The sequence below is a fragment of the Manis javanica genome, chromosome 4 (assembly GCF_040802235.1).
Source record: "Manis javanica isolate MJ-LG chromosome 4, MJ_LKY, whole genome shotgun sequence".
NCBI classification, from domain to species: Eukaryota; Metazoa; Chordata; class Mammalia; order Pholidota; family Manidae; genus Manis; species Manis javanica.
In genome coordinates this window covers 24,041,951-24,064,127 of record NC_133159.1, presented here as the reverse complement: position 1 = coordinate 24,064,127, position 22,177 = coordinate 24,041,951, and the positions used below count along the sequence as shown (strand labels likewise).

Here is a 22,177-nt window from a genome sequence, read left to right as displayed (position 1 = left end):
GGCCACATGCCAGTTAATTAAAAAGAAAGAAGTTTAAGAGTGTACTGGGATACAGAGCCCATAGCCTTAGCACACTGGTAAGGGTTGACAATGTGCCAAACTCTTTGTAGATACAATCTCTAATCTTCACAACGATCTTTTTTTTTTTGGTATCATTAATCTACAATTACATGAAGAACATTATGTTTACTAGGCTCCCCCCTTCACCAAGTCCCCCCCACATACCCCTTCACAGTCACTGTTCATCAGCATAGTAAGATGCTGTGAAATCAGTACTTATTTTCTCTGTGTTGCACAGCCTTCCCCGTGCCCCCCCCAACTATACATGCTAATCGTAATGCCCCCTTTCTTTTTCCCCCGCACAACAATCTTGAAAACACATTTTACAGATGAGAAAAATGAGAGTCAGAGGTTAAGTGATAAGACAGGAAGCTAATAAGTCAGTCCTGATCTGTTCAGTCCCAAATACCAGGTTTTCATTTCCTGAAAAGGGAAGCTATTGGTAACAGCAAATCTATCAGAATCCTGGATTGGGACTGCTTCATCAATAAAGAAACAAATCTGTTCACACCCTAGAATTTCAGTTAACCACAAACTCAAATGGCTTAAAAGGTAAAGAGGATAATGATTTTTTTATTAAGGTATTATTGATATACACTCTTATGAAGGTTTCACATGAAAAAACAATGTGGTTACTACATTCACCCGTATTATCGAGTCCCCACGCATACCGCATTGCACTCACTGTCCATCAGTGTAGTAAGATGCCACAGAGTCACTACTTGTCTTCTCTGCTACACTGTCTTCCCCATTATCTCCCCCACACGTGTGCCAGTCATAATACCCAAGAGGGTAATGATTTTTTAATGGGACAATTACAATAGTACAACAGAGACTGCACTCAGACTCAATTCTTACAACATTGCGCTAGCCAAACAATATCTGACAGGGGCTAGGGTGAAATTACTGTTTTAAGCCCTTGGTTTGAGGACAACAATTAAATACAGGCATAGCTTGGAGATATTGTGGGTTTGATTCCAGACCACTGGAATAAAGTGAGTATCACAATAAAGCAAGTCAAATGAATTTTTTTGTTTCCCGGTTCATATAAAAGCTATGTTTACATGATACTGTAGTCTATTAAGTGTGCAACAGAATTATGTTGGAAAAAAAATGTATGTACCTTAATTAAAAACCATTTCTTGCTAAAAAATGCTAATCAACATCCGAGCTTTCAGTGACTCAGTCATACATAATCACTGATCACAGACTATAAGAAGTATATAATAATAATGCAAAAGTTTGAAATACTCTAAGAATTACCAAAATGTGACAAGCAGACAAGGAGTGAATAAATGCTATTGAAAGAGTGGCACCAACAGACAGACCTGCTTAATCGAGGGTTGCCACAAACCATTAATTTGTAAAACGACGATGACAACCACCCCACAGTATCTGGGAAGCACAAAAAAGTGAAGCACAGTAAAATGAAGAATGTCTGCAATCAAATAAATCCCAACACCCTGTTTCTGTTTTTAAACACAGGATCTAACTGACTCCTGTAACAACAAATGAGAAAGATTAGTCACTTAGTAGCATATTCATTTAAATATTAAGAAACAGGTAACATGACTTGCACAAGATCATTCAGTTATTAAATTGTGAAGCTGGGACTTGTATCTACACATTCTAAATCCAAAGGCTTCCTCTTTGCATCCAATCTCTAAGCAACATCATTCCAACATTTGGTAGCTTTTAATCTACAAAGCTCCTGTTCTTCTTTCTCCCAATTCTTTACTTGTGAGAGTGATTTTCCGAAGAGATTAAGTCAGTTGTCTTAATGAATGACCTGACATTCTGGTTTTGTGCTGTGAACTCATGCCCCCTATTGCCTGTGTTTCCTTAAAATGGACGTTAGGTCTAGAGGCTAGAATAGATTTGGGTTAAAAATATTTTTTTGGTAAAAATACATGTAGGTGATGCTATATGCTTCATACTACACCACAGATCACATCAAGAGGCATTTAATGGCAGGTTGCCCAAATGATACTAAATTTGATAGGATAGTAACCAGATCTCTCTTCTTCAAAGTCATCTACATACCCTAAGTCTCCATTCATTTAATGGTTTACATGTTTCTTGAATATTATGTATTTTATGTGTAAGATATGAAGCATAATGAAAAGACCTTTTAAAAAAATACGCATTACCAGTATTGCTGAATTTGTGTGTGCTCCATTCACTCTTCTAACTCTTCAAATCTTTCATTCCTTCTACTCCAATGACACTGCGTTTATCAAGGTCACCAATGACCTCTACATTGCCATACCTAATGGATAGAAATTTCTGTCCTCTTGATAACCCCTCAGTAGTAGTTACTAATCCTTTCTCTCAGAAACAACTTTCCTGGCCTCATTCCCAACCTCATCAACCTCATCCAGTCTTCTCAGTCTTTCTTGATAGCATCTCCTCCCTTCATCTACATACTGGTTTCTAGCTTCTGTTCCTCCCCAGGTGATTTCATCCATTCCCATGATAACTCCCAAATTTATGTCCCCTGTGAAGCCTTTTCCCTTGAGCCCTTTTTGATAACTACTTATCGAAATCATCAGTTTGATACCCAAAACTAATTTAAACTTCTAATTCCCCTATCCCTACCACCAGCAACAGCATTTACAAGTTACTCAATATAAAACTTATGTAAAAGCTGTCCATGATTCCTTTTCTTCTCTCACCTTTCACCTAATCTATTGCCCAATCTTGTCCCAGTTTTATCTTCAAAATATATCTTGAATTTATTTACATCTCTCCCAATTCCTGAGCTTCACCTCATTAAAGTCACTATCATTTCTTGCCTGGCTACTAAAATAACCTCCCTTCCCCCACCAATTCATCACCACACAATAAAACCAGAGCATAGCACAGCTCCCACACAGAATAAAATCCTCATCATAGTTCAAGGCCCTGCCTACATGTTCATCTCATGGCCATCAAGCTGTTTCTGGTTTCAGTCTTCACACTTCCTGTTTTCTTTCTGCCCACAACACTCTTCCTGAGCAATTAGAATTGCTAGGTCCTTCTCTTGTTATTCTAACCTAAAGTAAACTACTCTATTTTTGTCAGGACACTTGTTTTATTTCCTTCATTACACTAATACAATCTGTGTCTGTTCTCCATATGATGTGTGAAGTTCTACAAAGGCAGGGATCTTTGTTGTATCCCCAGCATCTATAATATCACAGATACACAAATACCTGTTGAGTGAGTCATTGTTCAAATATTTATTCAGCACCTACATCGTCCCATATATAAGGTCTAGCTATAATAGTTGCTTAATAAATGTTTGCCAGTAAGCATAAGGTAAAAATTCCTACTCCTAGCAAGAACTGGACAACACCTCATTTGAGGGATTGAGTCAGGCAATTGTCAGGGTGGTAGAATCCAAGAAGGAACCTTGATACTCCTTCCAGGGGATAACAAGATTCCCCCCTCGTGGCTAGTAATGCTGTTATGTTAGGTACACTTGACCCTTGAATGACATTGGTTCGAACTGCATGGATCCACCTATATGCAGATTATTTTTTCAATAGCTATACTGGAAAATTTTTTGAATATCTGTGACAATTTGAAAACATTTTCTTTTCTCTAGTGTGACAATACAGTATATAATACATTAAACACAATATGTATTTATCGACTGTTATTGGTAAGGCTTCTGGTCAACAGCAGGCTCTTAGTAGTTAAGTTCTGGGAAGTCAAAAGTCATACATAGATTTTCAAATGCACAAGGGGTCAGGGTCCCTAACCCCCACATTGTTCCGATGATCAACTGTATGTATAAAATGGAGAGAGCACTGGCTTTAGCCTGAAAAGTCTGGATTAGACTCTCCCACCTACTAGCCGGCTCCTTTTGTAAGTTATGCCTCAGTTTCTCTACCTCTAAAATGAGGTTTCTATGTGAGCTTAGATTTATAAGTTAAGCAAATCATTACTAAATTATCATCGGTCAAATTTGAATTTTCCTTGGGAATGCCCTCTCTGTAGGTTAGAGATTGGGATATCCGAAAAGTCTTCCAAAGGGTTACCTTGGCTTTTAGTCTGGATTAGTAGTTTAACCTGTTCCTGGTGGCTAGAGTCTTTGGAATGCATTGAGGACTGAACTTGAGAAGACTACTTCATATCTAGCAGTGAGGACACAGATGTGTGATTTTCTTAGAAGCATCATGATCCTTGTCTGCTTTGGTGCCTGACGGAGGTCCCCTAAGCAGTACATGGAACTAAGTAACATGACACAGAAAAAGAACTTACTGTGTACTGCAATAGTTTGTTCGTTTTAATAGGTTAATTTAATCATAAAAATAATTAACTTTGACAGCATCTCAATTAAAGGTAAATTCATTAAGAAAGGACTTGTGGCTCACTGGTTTATCATAATATGCTAATTGCTATATAGAATGACTGAGAAGAACAGGTTATCCATATGCAAAAGAATGAAATTGGATCCTTGCTTTACACCATATACAAAAATTAACTCAGTGGATCAAAGACTTAAATGTAAAGAGCTAAAACTATAAAACTCTTAAGAAAACATAGGAGTGTATCTTCATGGCCTTGGATTAGACAGCAGTTTCTTAGATACCAGTGGGAGCACAAGCAACAACACAATGAGTCAAAATTTAAAACTTCTGTGCCTCACTATTTACAATAGCCAAGATATGGAAGCACCTTAAGTGTCCATCAGTAGATGAATGGATAAAAGAAAAGAAGATGTGGTACGAAGACACAATGGAATATCATTCAGCCATAAGAAAATAAATCCTCCCATTTGCAACAACATGGATGGAGCTGGAGGGTAAAATGCTCAGTGAAATCACCCAGGCGGAGAAAGACAAGTACCAAATGATTTCACTCATTTGTGGAGTATAACAACAAAGCAAAACTGAAGGAACAAAAGAGCAGCAGACTCACAGACTCCGAGAAAGGACTAGTGGTTATTACAAAAGGGGAGGGTGGGTGGGGAGGGAGAAGGGGATTAAGGGGCACTATAATTCACAATCACAATATAAGCAGGTCACAGAGAAGGCAGTATAGAATGGAGAAGACAATTAATGACTCTATAGCATCTTACTATGCTGGACAGTGACTGCAGTGGGGTGAGGGAGTGAGGACTTGATAATATGGGTGAATGTTGGAAACAATGTCATTCATATGAAACCTTCGTAAGATTGTGTATCAGTGACAGTTCAATTAAAAAAAAACAATGAGAACTGTCTGTACTCACCCAGATTGCTTTATTTGGGCTGCCTCCTAGCTGACATGTAAAAGATGCAACTCACAGCTTTAATAATTAGATGATTCTTTGGGTCTGTTTATCTGCTTTCATCTTTTCCCATTTTCTATACTGGTTTTTTTTTTTGTTGAATTTTGTTGTAAACCACTTCAGATCATTTGGAAAACTGAAGTTTAAAATGTTCAGCGGAATATTTAAGAACATATGTGTGCTGCTCACTGTGCTGTAACCTCTTGCTTTCAGTGTTCTTGAAGTGAGAGGTGATGAGTTACGAACTAAAATAGTGTCACTGGAGGTTGTCAGTAGAACCAATTTGGTGTAATATATCAGTAAACTGGATGCTAGTTAAACTGGTAAGAACAGATTTTAATCTGTAATATACTATTGCAGTAGGGAAAAGTAAACTAAACTCCAGTTTGTATAGAGATAACTGAGTAATTTAAAAGAGGATGAAGGAATGGGGATATTGAGAGAGGGCTCTTAATCAGGGAAGTAAAGAGTTAACAAAGTGTGAGGAAAAGGGGGTGTTTGGTCCACGTGAAACCCACTGGATTTGCTAACTAGTGCTTACTGAGGGATGAATAAGATGAGCTGAGATAAATGCCATTTGAGTCTAGTGTAGGGTTTGAAAATCTTTTTAAATAGCTCACATGTGAATGGACAGAGTATCTTCAAGGGTTTGTATTACAAATACGTAGGCTGAAAGAAGGCAGCTGTGCACCACTGTCAGGCACACTGGAACAGTGTGGTATTGGTGAAGAAGCTACAAAACCAGAAGATCTGATTTCTGGTCTTGCTACTCAGTAAGTGTACAACCTTGAGTGTCACTCAACTGTATCTCAATTTTCCTACCCTTACTTGTGTACTTCAGAGTTTCAGTGAAGAGCAAATGAGAATATGCATGAAAGTACTTTGCAACTAGTAAAATGCTGTGATGGTAATTTAGGATTAGGTTTAGTAATAGTTTTTCTAACTACCAGAATTTCTCTCAGAGGTTCATAACCAATAAAAACAGCAAACAAGAAAACAGTATGAAACAGGTCTGACAGCAAGGGGCTCTCAGGGTGTTACCTGCAAGCCTATCAGAACTGCTAGTCACCAAGACAATAGGAGAGACTTCCTCTATGGACAACTGGGTCAGTCTACAATGGGCTAAATAATAAACTGCTCATATTCTAGCATATCCTCACAGGACTGGGCTGAGCTGAACAGTGAGTGCTCTAAGAAACAAAGCTGAATCTATAAACTAGGCTGTTTTGCTAAAAGACCATGTGAGGTAAACTATCTTCTGTGCACATATGTTCAAAGTTCAAGGTCTAAATGAACTATGGCCCACTGAGGTACTGAATCAGATACTTGCGAGTCCCAGTTCTCTAGTTCTCTAATCCTAATTCTCTCCTAGGATTTACTAGTCCTTTGGCCCTTGAGTCTACATGTAAATGCAATGCTCAGACCTAGGGATGTGAAGTAGAGGGGGGGAGGGACAAAGGAGAGGACTAGGATAGCTACAGTCCAAACAATCTCTCCAAAAGAAAATTTCCTACTATCCCTTGTAAACTGTGCAGAATCTGGCAGCTTTCACATTCTTGGAACAACCCAGTGCCACTTACTACTAGGTGCTACAAGGAACTAAAAAGGAATTGAAGCAGGGAAACCAAAGAGCTCAAATTCTGTTTAAGCCAACCCCAAAATATTCTCTGAATATTTCCTAAGCACTCACAGTGTTTAAGGAATCAAAAAATACATATGTATATTTCTAAAACGCACATATCTTATTTACATTGTATATATTTCATATTCTATAATTGACCCTTCAACAACATGGGTTTGAGCTGCATGGGTCCACTTATATGTGAATGTTTTTCAATAAATGTACTGGAAAATTTTTTTGGAGATTTGCAATTTGAAAAAATGTTTTATTTACCTTCCTTTATCATAAGAATACAGTATATAATGCACAGAACATACAAAATATGTGTTGACCAACTGTTTGTTATTGGTAAGGCTTTCTTTTGGTCAACAGTAGGCTACTAGCAGCTAAATCTTTGGGGAGTCAAGTCATACATGGATTTTCAACTGCACGGAGGGGGGAACCCCAGCTCCCACATTGTTTCAAGGGTCAACTACACAATCCAGATGGTTATCTCCAAACTGACTCAAAAAGACAAGTGATTTATTTTATTATTCATTAAAAAAAGTATGTGTGTGGGGTACTCTGTAAAGGGTTCTGTCTTCAGGAAGCTTTACAGCCTAGTTTAGTCTCATAGCATCAGCAATATAAAACTGTGAGCAATGAATTTAGAGGGTGGGAGTGAGAATTATCTTCACTGAGTGATAACTTCTAAAGTGGTTAATATTCCTGAAGCAATAGTGGTGCAGAGGGAGAGCAGTTTACCAGGAGCAAACATTAGGAGATCAGAGAGCCTAAGGTTGGTTTGAGGAACAAGACCAATTTGGTTTGAGAAGTACAAAAACAAAGGTCCACACAGCAAAACCTTTCTGAGATATAACCATGAACTGCTGGCCATCTGGCCTTTATTCTGTAGCACTATGACCCTCTATCCCCAGTCTCTGAACAAGGAGGGTTCTGCATTGTCTGCAGTCTCAATTACACAAATCTCTGATCAGTTCTTCGTTTTAACTTTCAGTAAGAAAAAAGGCTTTTCTAACAGCCCTTCTGACAAATAAAGCATGGATTTCCCTAACCTGTATATATATATTAATCCAAAAAGGAGCTAGAGCGGGGAAGCAATCTTCTGAGGTCCCATATACAAATGGATCAGGATAATATTGCGGAGAAAAGCCAGACTGAGAGGCCACACAAAGAGAATTCTCCTTGCCCTCAGAAGACAGAAATCCAATGTTGCCCCTCAAACACTATCACCTCCTTCCAATATGTACTGGGAAAGAGGACAGATTGGGAGTCAGGGGAGCTGCGTTCTAACCTCAACTGCTTAACCATTGGCAAATTACCCACTGTTTTTGAGTCTTTACTTCCATTATCTATAAAATGAGGATAATATACTTTACAGCCCTGTAGGATTGATGAGGTGATGTGAAAGTGTCTAGGTCCTACATACTGAATCAATGGTATTTTTTTTTCCTCAGCTCCTAATCTGAAAGGCAATTCTTTTAATTTTTATTGAACTATCACTGACATACAATCTTATGAAGGTTTCACATGAACAACATTGTGGTTTCAACATTCACCCATATTAGCAAGTACTCACCTCACCCCCCCATTGCAGTCACTGTCTATTAGCATAGTAAGATGCTGTAGAGTTATTACTTTTCTTCTCCATGTTGTACTGCCTTCCCCATGACCTACCTATACTGTGATTGCAATTTATAGTGCCCCTTAATCCCCTTCTCCCTCCCTCCCCAACCCCTCCCCTTCGGTAACCACTAGTCCCTAGTCCCTTCTCAGTGTCTATGAGTCTACAGCTATTTTGTTCCTCCAGTTTTGCTTTTTTTTAAATTAAGGTATCATTAAAATATACTCTTATGAAGGTTTCACAAGAAAAACAATGTGGTTATTATATTCACCCTTATTATCGAGTCCCTCCCATACCCCACTGCAGTCACTGTCCATCAGTGTAGTAAGATGCCACAGAGTCCCTATTTGTCTTCTCTGAGCTACACTATCTTCCCTGTGACCCCCCACACACCATGTGCACCAATCATGATACTCCACAATCCCCTTCTCCCTCCCTCCCCACCTGCCCTCCCATATCCCTTCCCTTTGGTAAACAAACACTAGTCCCTTCTTGGAGTCTGTGAGTCTGCTGCTGTTTTGTTCCTTCAATTTTGCTTCATTGTTATACTCCACAAATGAGGGAAATCATTTGGTATTTGTCTTTCTCTGCCTGACTTACTTCACTGGGCATAATATCCTCTAGTTCCATCTATGTTGTTGCAAATGGTAGGATTTGTTTCTTTCTTATGGCTGAATAGTATTCTATTGTGTATATGTACTACTTCTTCTTTATCCATTCCTCTACTGATGGACACTTAGGTTGCTTCCATATCTTGGCTACTGTAAATAGTGCTGTGATAAACATAGGGGTGCATATGTCTTTTTGAATCTAAGTTGTTTTCTTTGGATAAATTCCTAGGAATGGAATTCCCAGATCAAATGGTATTTTCATTTTTTGTTTTCTGAGGAACCTCTACAATGGTTGAACTAGTTTACATTCCCACCAGCAGTGTAGGAGGGTTTCGCTTTCTCTGCATCCTCGCCAGCATTTGTTGTTCCTACACTTTCCTATGTTGGCCATCCGAACTGGTGTGAGGTGATATCTCATTGTGGTTTTAATTTGCATTTCCCTGATAATTAGCGATGTGGAGCATCTTTTCATGTGCCTGTTGGCTATCTGAATTTCTTCTTTGGAGAAGAGTCTGTTCATATCCTCTGCCCATTTTTTAATAGAGTTATTTGCTTTTTGGGTGTTGAGGCATGTGAGTTCTTTATATATTTTGGATGTTAACCCCTTGTCGGATGTCATTTATAACTATATTCTCCCATACTGTAGGATGCCTTTTTGTTCTGCTAATGGTGTCCTTTGCTGTACAGAAGCTTTTAGTTTGATGTAGTCCCATTTGTTCATTTTTAATTTTGTTTTCCTTTCCCAAGGAGATGTGTTCAGGAAAATGTTGCTCATGTTTATATTCAAGAGATTTTTGCCTATGTTTTCTTCTAAGACTTTTATGGTTTCATGACTTAATTCAGGTCTTTGATCCATTTTGAGTTTACTTTTGTGTGGGGTGTTAGACAATAATCCAATTTCATTCTCTTGCATGTAGCTGTCCAGTTTTGCCAACACCAGTTGTTGAAAAGGCTGTCATTTCCCCATTGTATGTCTGTTGCTCCTTTATCGTATATTAATTGACCATATATGCTTGGGTTTATATCAGGGCTCTCTAGTCTGTTCCATTCGTCTATGCGTCTGTCCTTGTGCCAGTACCAAATTGTCTTGATTACTGTGGCTTTGTAGTAGAGCTTGAAGTCAGGGAGCATAATCCCCCCCGACTTTATGCTTCCTTCTCAGGATTGCTTTGGCTATTTGGGGTAGTTTTGCTTTGTTTTTATACTCCACAAATGAGTGAAGTCATCTGGTACTTGTCTTTCTCTGAAAAGGCCTCAATTCTTCATGAGAGCAATTTCCAAGAAAGCAGGGTTAAAGAGGACAGCTGTATTTTCTTATTCTCTATTAAGAGGTGATTTCTCCTTTTCTTTTCTCCTAACACTGTAGCTCCTATCTCTTAATCTTCATTCTTCTAGTCCATCATCATTCCCTCCAAAGCTAAGGTGTAAGAACCAATGAGCCAGCATTTAAAAAAAACAACCTGTTCGCTTCTGTATCCCAAGAGGAGCAATCCCAATCATGTCTCATTAGACAACTATTGCCTCTGTGGAAGATATAAATGCTGTTGACTTCCTAATCTACATCTGCAATCCACACCTAATACCCAAGGGATTCTTTCCATTCATTCCATAAGCATCTAAAATGTTTTTTTCTTCTAAATTTAAACATCATCATTTTTTCCATAAACCTGCTCCTTACACATTTCTCTTAATTCGTGATCCACAATTCCTTACTTGAAATTCTAAAATTAAAAGAGATCTGAAAATAGGAAGGTTTTTAGTAAATATAGCCTCAAAACACATTTAGCAGCAACACCTGAACAAAATATTAGACTATTTATAGCCCTTACATATTCCACTTAATATTCAGTTCACTACAAAATATTAATTATTTGACTATACAGGGCTCTATCCCAGACCCTTCTGGAGGTGTTATCCTAGTTATATGCACTATAATGCCTTTCTAAAAACTGAACAATTAGGATTATGAAATATCTGGTATAAACTGTTTCTTATAAAAACGTGCATTCTCAGTGGGGGCAATATTATACCCAAAAGGGTGAAATTGGTTCATGGGGGCAGAAGGGGAGATTTAGATGTTTCAATGGTTATGTGACCCTCCATAGCTCAATCTTATCAATAAAATCTTATTCCTCAGTATTTAAGTTCTCTCATTGGATTTTCTTGAATATTACTTGAGCAGCATTGACGCTTGAGTTCATGGAAGGCAGACAAAAAGTATGCAAGAACTGTACCACAAAGTATGGCAAATAAATGGCCATGACTGGGGGACTTCCTCTTGACTGATGGCTGAATCTTGAAGTCATATGATGAGAGGTGTCTGCATACCTTTTAACGCTTGTGGATGTTATTTATGTTTGATCCTCAGTGCTTCTGTGTGTGACATGGGATTTGGTAATTGAATCAAAAGTTTATAATTTACAATTTAATTCTATAAATTAAAATTTGTCATGATTATTTATGCCAAGTGCTGAAAAGAAAAGATCAGCAATATCTAAATGAGTTATCTAGCAGTAAGTTGTTTTCTTGTATCAAGCCAAAGTTAAGAAGTTCACTAAAAATAATTTTAAGGAATGGACTTTTTTCTATTATTTTGCTTTTGCTGGAAAATGAACAGCTTTGAATGATTAAAAAAATTTAATTACATTCTCTATGTATAAATGCTAATTTGCTTATGCAATTTGATACAACTTATGTAAGTTAAATTAGAAGTTACTCAGCAAATACAGTTATGAAACTTAGTTAAATACAAATAGCCTTTTAGATCAACTTTTAACCTGGAAATTTTAGTCATTCTTAATCTTGCATTGAATAAAAAGTTTTATGCTTATTCTTTATGTATAAAGCACAGATATATTTATCATATATACTTATCAGATCTAGAGTATTAGCTGTGTATTAAAATTTCAAGGAAGGGATGCATTAAGGAAAAAAAATGTCTAAGAAGGAGCCCTTAGAAGGATGATAATGAAAGAAAAGGATGAAAAACAATGTCGATATAAGGGATTAGGGATCTGTACCCAGTATTTTCTCAGGTTTTCAAGCCAAAAACTTGAAAGGAGTTACCCCTGACAACTTCTTTTCCCTTATTCCCACATCCAATCACTAGGAAAGGATGGCTTTATTTCCTAATTATTTCTGGACTGTCTCTTTTTCTCCATTCCTAGTGCCACTGCCCTAACTCAGGGCTTCACAATCTCTAGCCCAGACTTTCTAAGAGCCTCATTAACCTGTTGCTTCTGTCTTTATTCCAAATTTCTTATAAGGGTTTGCCTCTCCTCTTTCACTTCTTAGCTCACTCCAATTTACTTCCATGCCATCAAAATTGTTTTTGTAAAAGCCATTGATCAAGTGCATGATGCTAAACTCAACAGACCTTTTCAGTCCTTATTTAGTTGGTCCTCTTGTCAGCACTTAATCCTGACAACCATTTCTTTCTTGAAATCCTCTTTTTCCTTGGTTTTTGAGACATTAGCTGGTCACTTTGTTTTTTTATTCCAATTCTGGCTGCTCATCCTCTTCTTCCTGCATATTTAAGTATAATGTGCCTTGGGTTCTTTCTCAGCCCACCTCCCATGAGACACATTTTTTGTGGGTGTCATCAGTGATTCCCATGGTTTTATTTACCATGTGTGTATAAGAGAGAAATAGAAGCCCAAACTACTATCTCCATTCCCAGACCACACTCCTGAGCTCCAGACTTCTATAAACAATTGCTTTTTGGACACCTTCCCTTGGCGGTCACAGAGACACCTCAAAATGTCCAAATTCAAACTCATCTCAGTTAATTGCATCATTATCCACTCTGATGCTCAAGGCAAGATGTCTGAGACTAATGCTTAATTCTGTTCCCTCCCTTCAGCTTCTAGATGAAATGAGGAACCAAGTCCTGCAGTTCCTAATTCTCTTATTCCTTACTATTACCACCTCAATTTCCATCATCATCTCTTGATAAGATTACTATACTACTTAAGAACTACTTAAACTCCCAGTTGGAATCTTACTGCAGTCTAATTCGTTCTCCCCAAAGCAATCCAATCAATATAAATAAATAAATTTGATGTCACTTTTGAGATTAAAACCCTTCAATGGCATTTCACAGTCTTTAGGATAAAGTCCAATGCTACCAATACATCTAGCCTATCAATATTTTGCTTCTACAATAATCATTTCCACCCTCCTACTAACAACTCCTATCCATAGGTTAGATCTCACTTAGTTTAAGGGCCTTCCCTAATTCTCCTAAGCTGGGGTGGACCCTGTTACTATATGCATCCAGAGCAAAACTTTGGACTGCCTCATTAAAATATTTATCATTTTATACTGGTCTCCAAAGCATGGAACACAGATCAACTGGAACATGGTATATACATATATTTTTACTAATACATATATGCAAATATATTTATATAATATATACTAATATACATTAGTAAGGTTCACCTTTATTATAGATGTGTGTGTGTGCATGTGTGTGTGCATGTATGTTTATATATAATAAGCCTATTAATACTGTCAACTTTTATCTGTAGGTCAGATGACTAAATTTTCCTGAAGGAAGGAAGACTATGAATTATACTAAGCAGCTGAGGATACTAGTTTACTCACATTTAATACACTGTAATTTATATGCCTAGTTAAGTGGATTTACAAGTTACCTGGTTTTAACTAAGTTAACATTCATAAAATGGATAAATGGTTTAGAGTCCTAGCAAAAAAATGAATGGACGATAATAATAATGCAAGCACAAATGGAACAAATAAACAGCAGAGCTAATGTCTCTGGAAGTATGAGCTTCTTAGTGGCAGAATTTCATCTGCCACACCACAATAAAATAATATAGCCAAAGTTAAAAATTCTCCAGGTGACTTTAAAATATGGACTTAAAATCTCTCGTGCACCTTACTCCAAATGTATATTATGCTTAAAAATACCTACTAAATATATGCTTTTATGATCAGCAAGACATGTAAAAGTGTCTTTTGTTTTTTAAATACATAGAATTTGATAAGATATGGATTTTTAAAGAAATATTTTATAAAATACATAAAATGTTAATTCAGTCAAAATTTGTAAATAAGACAGGCAGTTTTGGGGCTATATTTGGCCTCAAATATCCTATCCTTGGTTAGCTTAATTTTTTTTAGATTTTAGAAGTTAACTTGTAACATCTACAGATGTTTAATCCACTGATACCATATGAAAATCTGGATTTCCAACCTGAAGGAGGAAGGAGTGTGGAAAAGGACAGGAAACTGTGTTATAAGGGAGCAGCAGACCTAAGTTCCTCCATGGCAACAACTGGCTGGAGCTCAGTAGACTTCATGGGACTATGTAGTTGGCCTGCCAATCTCCTTTGGTTGATTTCATTCAATTACCCTTAGAATTTAAACTCTGGGATTTCACCAGAAGACAGATTTTTGTCTGTTTTGTTCACCACTGTATTTCCAGAGCAGCCAGAACAGTCCCTGCTACACAGATGGCATTGAATAAACATTTGCTGAAATTACTGAGTAACTGCTGCTGCCTGGCCCCTAAAAAGTTACATGACTTTGACAAGTACCCATAATACATCATGCCCTCTTCAAAGACAAACAGATTCATCTTTAATATTTAGTATAGGGCCTGACACATAGTAAGTCCTTTATCTGTTCACTAAGTGACCAACAGCAGTTAGTTATTACTGAGTACTTATTATGTGCTAAACACCAGGCTAAAACGCTTTACATGTATTAACTCATTTAATCCCCCTTACATTCCTATGAGGTAGATACTGTTATCCCTATTTTACAGATGAAGAAAACGAGGCTCTGGAGATTAAGTACTGATCAAAGAACAAATTCTATTACAGAATGAAATAATTATAACACAAAAAACAACACGAAAAGAGCTCCATGAAAGGCAAGAACAAAGTGCTATGGAATTCAGGAGAGCTCACGTCTAGTTTGGAAGGCATAAAGTATGTGGGAAAGGTTCATGAAGGAGGTTAACATTTAAACTAGACATTGAAAATAGGTAAGAATTCCTCAGGAAAATATGAGTGGGTAAGGGATTGCTTTGTCACTTTCTTTGCCAGGAATGCTGAAGTACAAAGGAGGTAGTCTGAGTGGAAAGCAGGACGTATGGATAAATGTTAAATGGAGTAAGATTAGTAAAGTAAATAGGAAGGCCTTGAATACCATATCCTATGGGTTGTGATTTTATCCTGTAGACAATAAAAAGTCTGTAAAGGTTTCTAAACTGAACATTAGCAACAAGATTGGATAGATGAGTGTCTTAACAACATTGTTACAACAGAACTGGTAGTGGTTGGGAAGGCTGCAGAAGAGATTTGGAGGGCTTCTGAAGTAGCAACACCCTTACAGTTTACAATATTCTTGATATCTAGTACTTCATGGAATCTTACATTTTAACAACATTGATACACAGTATTATCCATATTTTCATTTTGATAAGCCTGAGAGCCAGCAAGTTTAAAGACCATAGAATCAATATTCTACACAAAGCAATTTAGGCAAGACCTTGATAACAGGACCACACAAATATCCAACAACTGCAAATACAGAAAGGGAAGAAAAGACCAAGAAAACAAAGGGTAAGGTTTCTTATCTTATGCCATAGTGTCTGGGCCAATGTTTCCACCGTTAATAAAAATGCAGGAAAAGCAGGCAGGAAGAGGGAGTGAGTTTGATGCTTGTTGTACACTTAGATGGTGATTGATGGTTTAGTGCCTTTTCTGCAAGTAGCTGTTAGGTAGGAACTAAGGGGTGGATGGGCAAGGCTGGAGGGAAACTAAAAGAGGAGATGGGCTAAACTACTTCCTCATCTGGAATCGTTATCAGTTGGAAAGGTTTTGTTGGGTGCAGCCAAAAGCAAACTAGAAGTGACTTTCAGTATCCTAGTTAAACCCACAGCCAGGACAGTTTCAAAGTTCGCTAATTCCGTGGCTCAAAAACATAACGAAGAGATCAGATTCCTTCCATCTTCTCTACCCTAACCCTTAGAACTACCTGCTGTTATTCATAAATTTTGCCCAGCATAGCTAATGGCAATTTTGGAGTCAGAAAAGGGCTCTTTCCTTCCCAGAGCCAGAATATAGCCCTTAATAGCCCATATTTTGGTTAGAATTATATATACTAAGTGGTTCCTCTATTTATATACTCTGACCTTTCATAAATTACTGAATTTCTCTCTGTGCTTGTTTCCTCATCTAGAATAAGAGAATCTGAGAATTAGTTAATATTACAGTACTTAGTGCCTAGCACATTACAAATTCTATATAAGTGCTGACACAGCTTTCCCATCTCTATTTCTTTGAAGTCTCGTGCTTTGGCGATACCTGGGTTAAAATATAAGCTGGCAAAAAAATAACAAAATAAAACCTAGCAAATCTCTTTTAAGTAAGACTTTTCCATAAGTCCTCCGGATTCCCTTCATGTATAACTAGCCAGAACTGCATGACATGCCCATGCCTAAATCAATCACAGCCTAGGGAGAATGAATTACAATGATGGGTTTAGAGTTTATATTAATCAAGACCTACTCCCTGGGGCTGGAAAGGGGCTACCAGATTCCTGGTTAGCAAGGTGGCAGGAAGGTGATGAAACAACCAGCATCCGCCAAGACTTATCTTGAGAGGCTACAGTCTCTGACAGGGAGAATCAGAACAGGAAACTTACAGTGGCAAGCACCGCCATGGCAGGGCTCCTAACAGCAGTGAAATCACTACAAAGGCCTGTTACGGCTACTGAATTTTGGCACAGGAGAAACAGTATAAGATATAGGAGAGTACACCTGAGTGATAGTGAAATACAGCAGGATCTAGATTCATGGAGGTGTGGTACAGACTGTGTTTGGTGTCCCCCAGCACCCAAAGGACCTAGATCACCAGCCTTGTCCTAGTCACCTATTTTCAGAGCCTCAGTTTATACTTTTATAAATGGGAATAACCTCAGAATCCATGTTAGGATTAAACATAGCCTATGCTAGTTTCACTAACATGGTATAAAGAACAAATAAATGGAAAAAAAATCAGAAAACCACCAATAGCTAGATGTTCAGAAGAAAAAGGTGTTGACAGGGGAGAGGTACCTAAACTGGGGCTGGAGAGAAAAGGGAAGGTTGCTGGACTCTGGACTAAAAATCCTTCAGGACCCTGCTCAGGTTTTGTTGCTCCATTGAAGAACTTTCATTCCAAAGTCTACCAGAAAAGGACTAACTTTACTTCATACCTTTTGTCTTCTAAGAGGATTATGTGCAGCAAAATGGGTAAGAATCTCACTCTGGCTTTACTGCTCACTAGCTTTGTTATCTTCTCTAAGATAGCTTTCCAATCTGTAAAAATTCAGTGAACTGCTACCAAATTTATTTCAGCTTCGAGCTTAATAAACTAAACATTAGCTCCTTTCCTTTGAGGCATAGTGTTCCTGAAATTGAAAGCCAATACAAAACCTGTAACAAAGAAGTCCCTAAAATTTTTTGTTGATACATAAAACTGCAGTTACAAAGACAGGTATATCAATCTTAATGGAGGATTCTGTAAGTCAGAGTGCTTAAGGGAAAGGAACCGATATTACTGAAGGTGGAAAAAAAATCTATCCAGATACTTATAGAGCCCTTTTAGGTCAAAACACTGTTATCTTATTTAGTCCTCCAAACCTTGGTGATCACACCTTCTCTTTTCTAGAGATGAGGAAAGGAAGGCTCAGAAAGGAAAGAAAATAACATTTATTGTGAACTGCTAGATGCTTTCCATAGGCATTACTGCATTTGATATTTAAGTGACTTCTCTAGATGAGAGCTAGGAAGTAGCAGGCAGGATTATAATACCCTGATTCCAAAGTCACTGCCTTGTAGGTCAAGGGAATAATTTGGTTCCTCAGGATCAGAGAACTTAACAAAACTCAATTCCAGAATCTCATTAAGGCCCCCAGAATCTCATTAAGGCCCCCCTCCCCCAACACACATATTAACTGGGGTTAGCAATTCACTTTGGTGTTTTTCAGTTTTGTTCAGACTAAAAGTTTCAGAGTGGGCACCCCCGACCAAAAAAGAAAAAAACAAACTTGAGAGTTAAAAGCTTTTTTCCCCCGTTTTCCAGCCCAACCACTAGAGGGCCAGGCCATATAGATAGAACAGCAACTGTAAACTAGGGCTCTGGAGAGATCACCCCGATTTAGCCATTAACTGTGTGACCTTGGGTAAGTTACTTTACCTCTCTAAGCTTCGGTTTCCTTATCTGTAAAATAAGGCTAACAGAAGTGTCTATTTCATTTATGTTGTGCATATCGGCTAAAAGGTGACATGTAAGCAATGACAGCAATGCCTGCACGTAGGAAGCGCTTAGTAAAGTTATAATGCTGGAGAGAAAATACCACTGATGTTTTTGTCCCCAAAACCAAAGACTTCGTCACCGTTTTCTTTCTGAGCACAGGCCTTGCCTGCCAGAGTCCCTTCAGAAGGAGCAACAGGTCGCTCCTTTTCTCTTAACCAGAGCCGGGCTCAGAAACCCAAAGTCCTCACCCTAAAAATATACCCTACGTATTCTTACCGCTACCAAGGCTGTCACCTGAGCCCGAGAGAACCACCCCACTTCGGGCTGGGCGTGGGAAGTTCCCGGCCTTCAGCGGCCCAGGCCGCGTCCGGCACGGCTGCCCCTGGTTACGGGCCAGGGGCTGGGTCGGGCGGCGTCCCCTCACCAGAGGGCTCCACTCGCGACGTGGGCAGTATTTTCCCGAGTTCAGGGGTGCCACTGAATCCAGTCACGACGCGCGTCGAACACACGCCTCGAGAGGGCTCCCTTACCGCCGTCCGGGCCTGCCTCCCTCAGCCCGGCCCCCGGCTCCGTTTCGGCGCAGGCCGGAGGCTCGGCCCCTCTCTGGCCCCCGGGGACGCGTGGGCTCCAGCCCAGGGCCACCACGTGGGGCTCCAGGTGTGGCAAGGTGCTCCCGAAACCAGCACATTGGACTGCTCCCCGCGTGGGCCCCAGTCCGGCCCCAAACTGGCCTGAGGGGCACTCCCGGCCTGGCTCCCCTCCTCAGACCTACTCCCCTACTAGGAGGGGCCACCGACATCCTCTGCAGACCGGAGACAGGCTCTCCACAGACCCCATGCCCCGAGACTGCCTCAGCTCGAGTCCCCAAAGGCTTGGTTTCCTTACTCACCCATCGCGGCTCCGCTCGCTCCTACTTGGCGGCGGCAGCAGCGACAGCCTCAGCAGACAATATGGCGGGTCCGCAGGACGGCAAGCCGACACGGACAAACAACTTAACCGTCAACTCCGGCAAGAAACGCGCTCTCAGTCCTACAGCCTAGTTTACACTGAGGGGCGCACTTAAAGAGACCGCAACTACTAAAGGTGGAGGGAAGGAATAAGGATGGAGTATAAAAGAAGTGGGTAAAGAGAGACTGGAGGAGATACCTCCTAAGAAAGTTACGTGCTCACACCCAAAAAAACAAATAACCCGATTAACAAATGGGCCGAGGATATGAAGAGACTGTTCTCCAAAGAAGAAATTCAGATGGCCAACAGACACATGAAAAGATACTCCACATCACTAATTATCAGGGAAATGCAAATTAAAACCACAGTGAGACATCACCTCACACCAGTAAGGATGGTCAGCATGGAAAAGACTGAACAACAAATGCTGGTGAGGATGTGGAGAAAGGGGAACCCTCCTACACTGCTGGTGGGAATGTAAGCTAGTTCAACCATTGTGGAAAGCAATATGGAGGTTCCTCAAAAAAACTAAAATAGGAATACCATTTGACCCAGGAATCCCACTCCTTGGAATATACCCAAAGAATATAACTTCTCAGATTCAAAAAGACATATGCACCCCTATGTTTATCGCAGCACTTTTTACAATAGCCAAGGTATGGAAGCAACCTAAGAGTCAATCAGTAGATGAATGGATAAAGAAGATGTGGTACATATACACAATGGAATACTATTCAGTCATAAGAAAGAAACAAATCCTACCATTTGCAACGACATGGATGGAGCTGGAGGATATTATGCTCAGTGAAATAGCCAAGCGGAGAAAGACAAGTACCAAATGATTTCCCTCATTTGTGGAGTATAACAATGAAGCAAAACTGAAGGAACAAAATGGCAGCAGACTCACAGACTCCAAGAAGGGACTAGTGGTTACCAAAGGGGAGGGGTGTGGGAGGGCAGGTGGGGAGGGAGGGAGAAGGAATTGAGGGGTATTATGTTTAGTACACATGGTGTGGGGGGTCATGGGGAAAACAGTGTAGCACAGAGTAGGGAAATAGTGAATCTGTGGCATCTTACTACACTGATGGACAGTGACATATGGGTAAATGTAGTAACCACATTGTTTTTTCATGTGAAACCTTCATAAGAGTGTATATCAATAATAACTTAATAAAAAATAAAAATAAAAAAAGAAAGTTACATGCTCTTAGGAATTCCCATCTTTTTCTGCTATTTCCTCTTTATAGTGAGATGTCCTACCCTAGAAACTTTTTCTCCCAAAAAGGTATTCCTTACTTTCATAACTAAATCCAGTCATAGACCCTGAGCTAGATATGAATAGGGAATCATCAGGAGAGGGAAAGTGACTTGCTCAAATAGACAGAGATAAGGAAATGAAGTCAAGAGTAAAACCGATTACAATTTTACTAGGTGGTAAGTAGAAAAATAGAGACTGGTTTTTTCTTATTTAGTTGGCCAATGTCTATTTCACTTATTCTCACAGCAAGCTCTTTGAGGACAAGGGATGGTTTTGTGTTGTTCATTACATCTTCAGCACCTAGAACAGTATCTGGCACATGGTATGTGCTCCATAAACAATTGTTGGAATGAATAAACAAACGAATGAATAGGCTTGTGGGTTACACTAAGCAAGGGATATGATTCTTCCTTTTTAGAGATGAGGAAATGAGGCTTTGAGTGTTCATATGCCTTTTGAATCATGGAATTTATGGTTGGTGCACATTAAGCCTCCCTTTTTGCATAATGACATGGCAGTCCTCCAGGTCCCCATCTCCACACACAAAGGAAGGCTGTCTTCAAGTCCCTGGTCACAGGAGGGAGCTGTCTGGAAGCAGAATGAGGGATCTGGGCTTCCAGGTCCTGTCACAACAAATGTCACACGTCCACTCTAGTGGTGTGTCTGGCCCACTCGTTAAGGGAAACAACTCAAAAAGCCAGTTCTAGAACTCATGGTGAGGAGAGCCCAATCTTTCTTTTCCAACTGCTACTGCTCAGTCAGATGTCTTAATTCTCTTCTAGTTTATTTTGCCTGCCTCATCACTGGTCTCCTGCTTCTGGGTTTTCCCACTTGTACCATCTTCTTAAAAGCAGAGATCTTCTCATGTCACTCCTCTGCTTTGTAACTGTCTGTCTGACGTTAGGTGATGCCCAAACATTTCCATCTGACAGACAGGCTGGTCCTTACTAGCTTCTCGGGCACCTCCCCACCAGGTGACAAAGGGTTCATCTATATTTGGGGGGAACTACTTTTCCCCAACTGCGCTATCTTCTTTTGGGCCTTGGCATATGCCATTTCCTCTACTTGGAACATGCCTCCTTTCCCCTTTGACCATGGCGTAACTACTCACTTTCAACACCCAGTTCAACTCATTTCCTTGAGAAAAAGCCTCTTTCCGGTCAAGATATCTGACCTCTTTGTTCCCCAATGCCCTAGACACGCATGTTTCTCAGTACTTAGCAACCTAATTTGATCATAAGGTCTCTCTCTTTTCTATGGAAGGAATAGTATCTTCAGCATTTGTCCTAGCACAAAGTTGCCTCAGTAGACACCAAAAACATGAGTTGCAGTGTGTCTCCAATATACCACCATGGACTCATCTGCATATCCTGTGGCCAAGAGCTCAGGGAACACAGGCAGACTAGATGAATGGCTATGTCTCTCTCTCTCTCCTTCCAGCCAGCCGCTGAGCACCCCATCCTATGTCCCATAGGAGCCAGGTAGCCCTCCAAGCAGCTGTTTCCAATTCAGCACTTGGT

The 22,177-nt window shown here is 39.5% G+C and overlaps 1 protein-coding gene across 1 annotated transcript in view; it reads right to left on the bottom strand.

The window, feature by feature from the left end:
- The window catches only part of KPNA6 (karyopherin subunit alpha 6), a 56,330-nt gene extending 36,738 nt beyond the window's left edge, over positions 1-19,592 (bottom strand). The window contains exon 1 of the mRNA XM_017676735.3: positions 19,341-19,592. Coding sequence (XP_017532224.1) covers positions 19,341-19,344 — 4 coding nt within the window. The 5' untranslated portion in view covers positions 19,345-19,592. The remainder of the gene's footprint in view (positions 1-19,340) is intronic.
- Between the last annotated feature and the right edge of the window lie 2,585 nt (positions 19,593-22,177).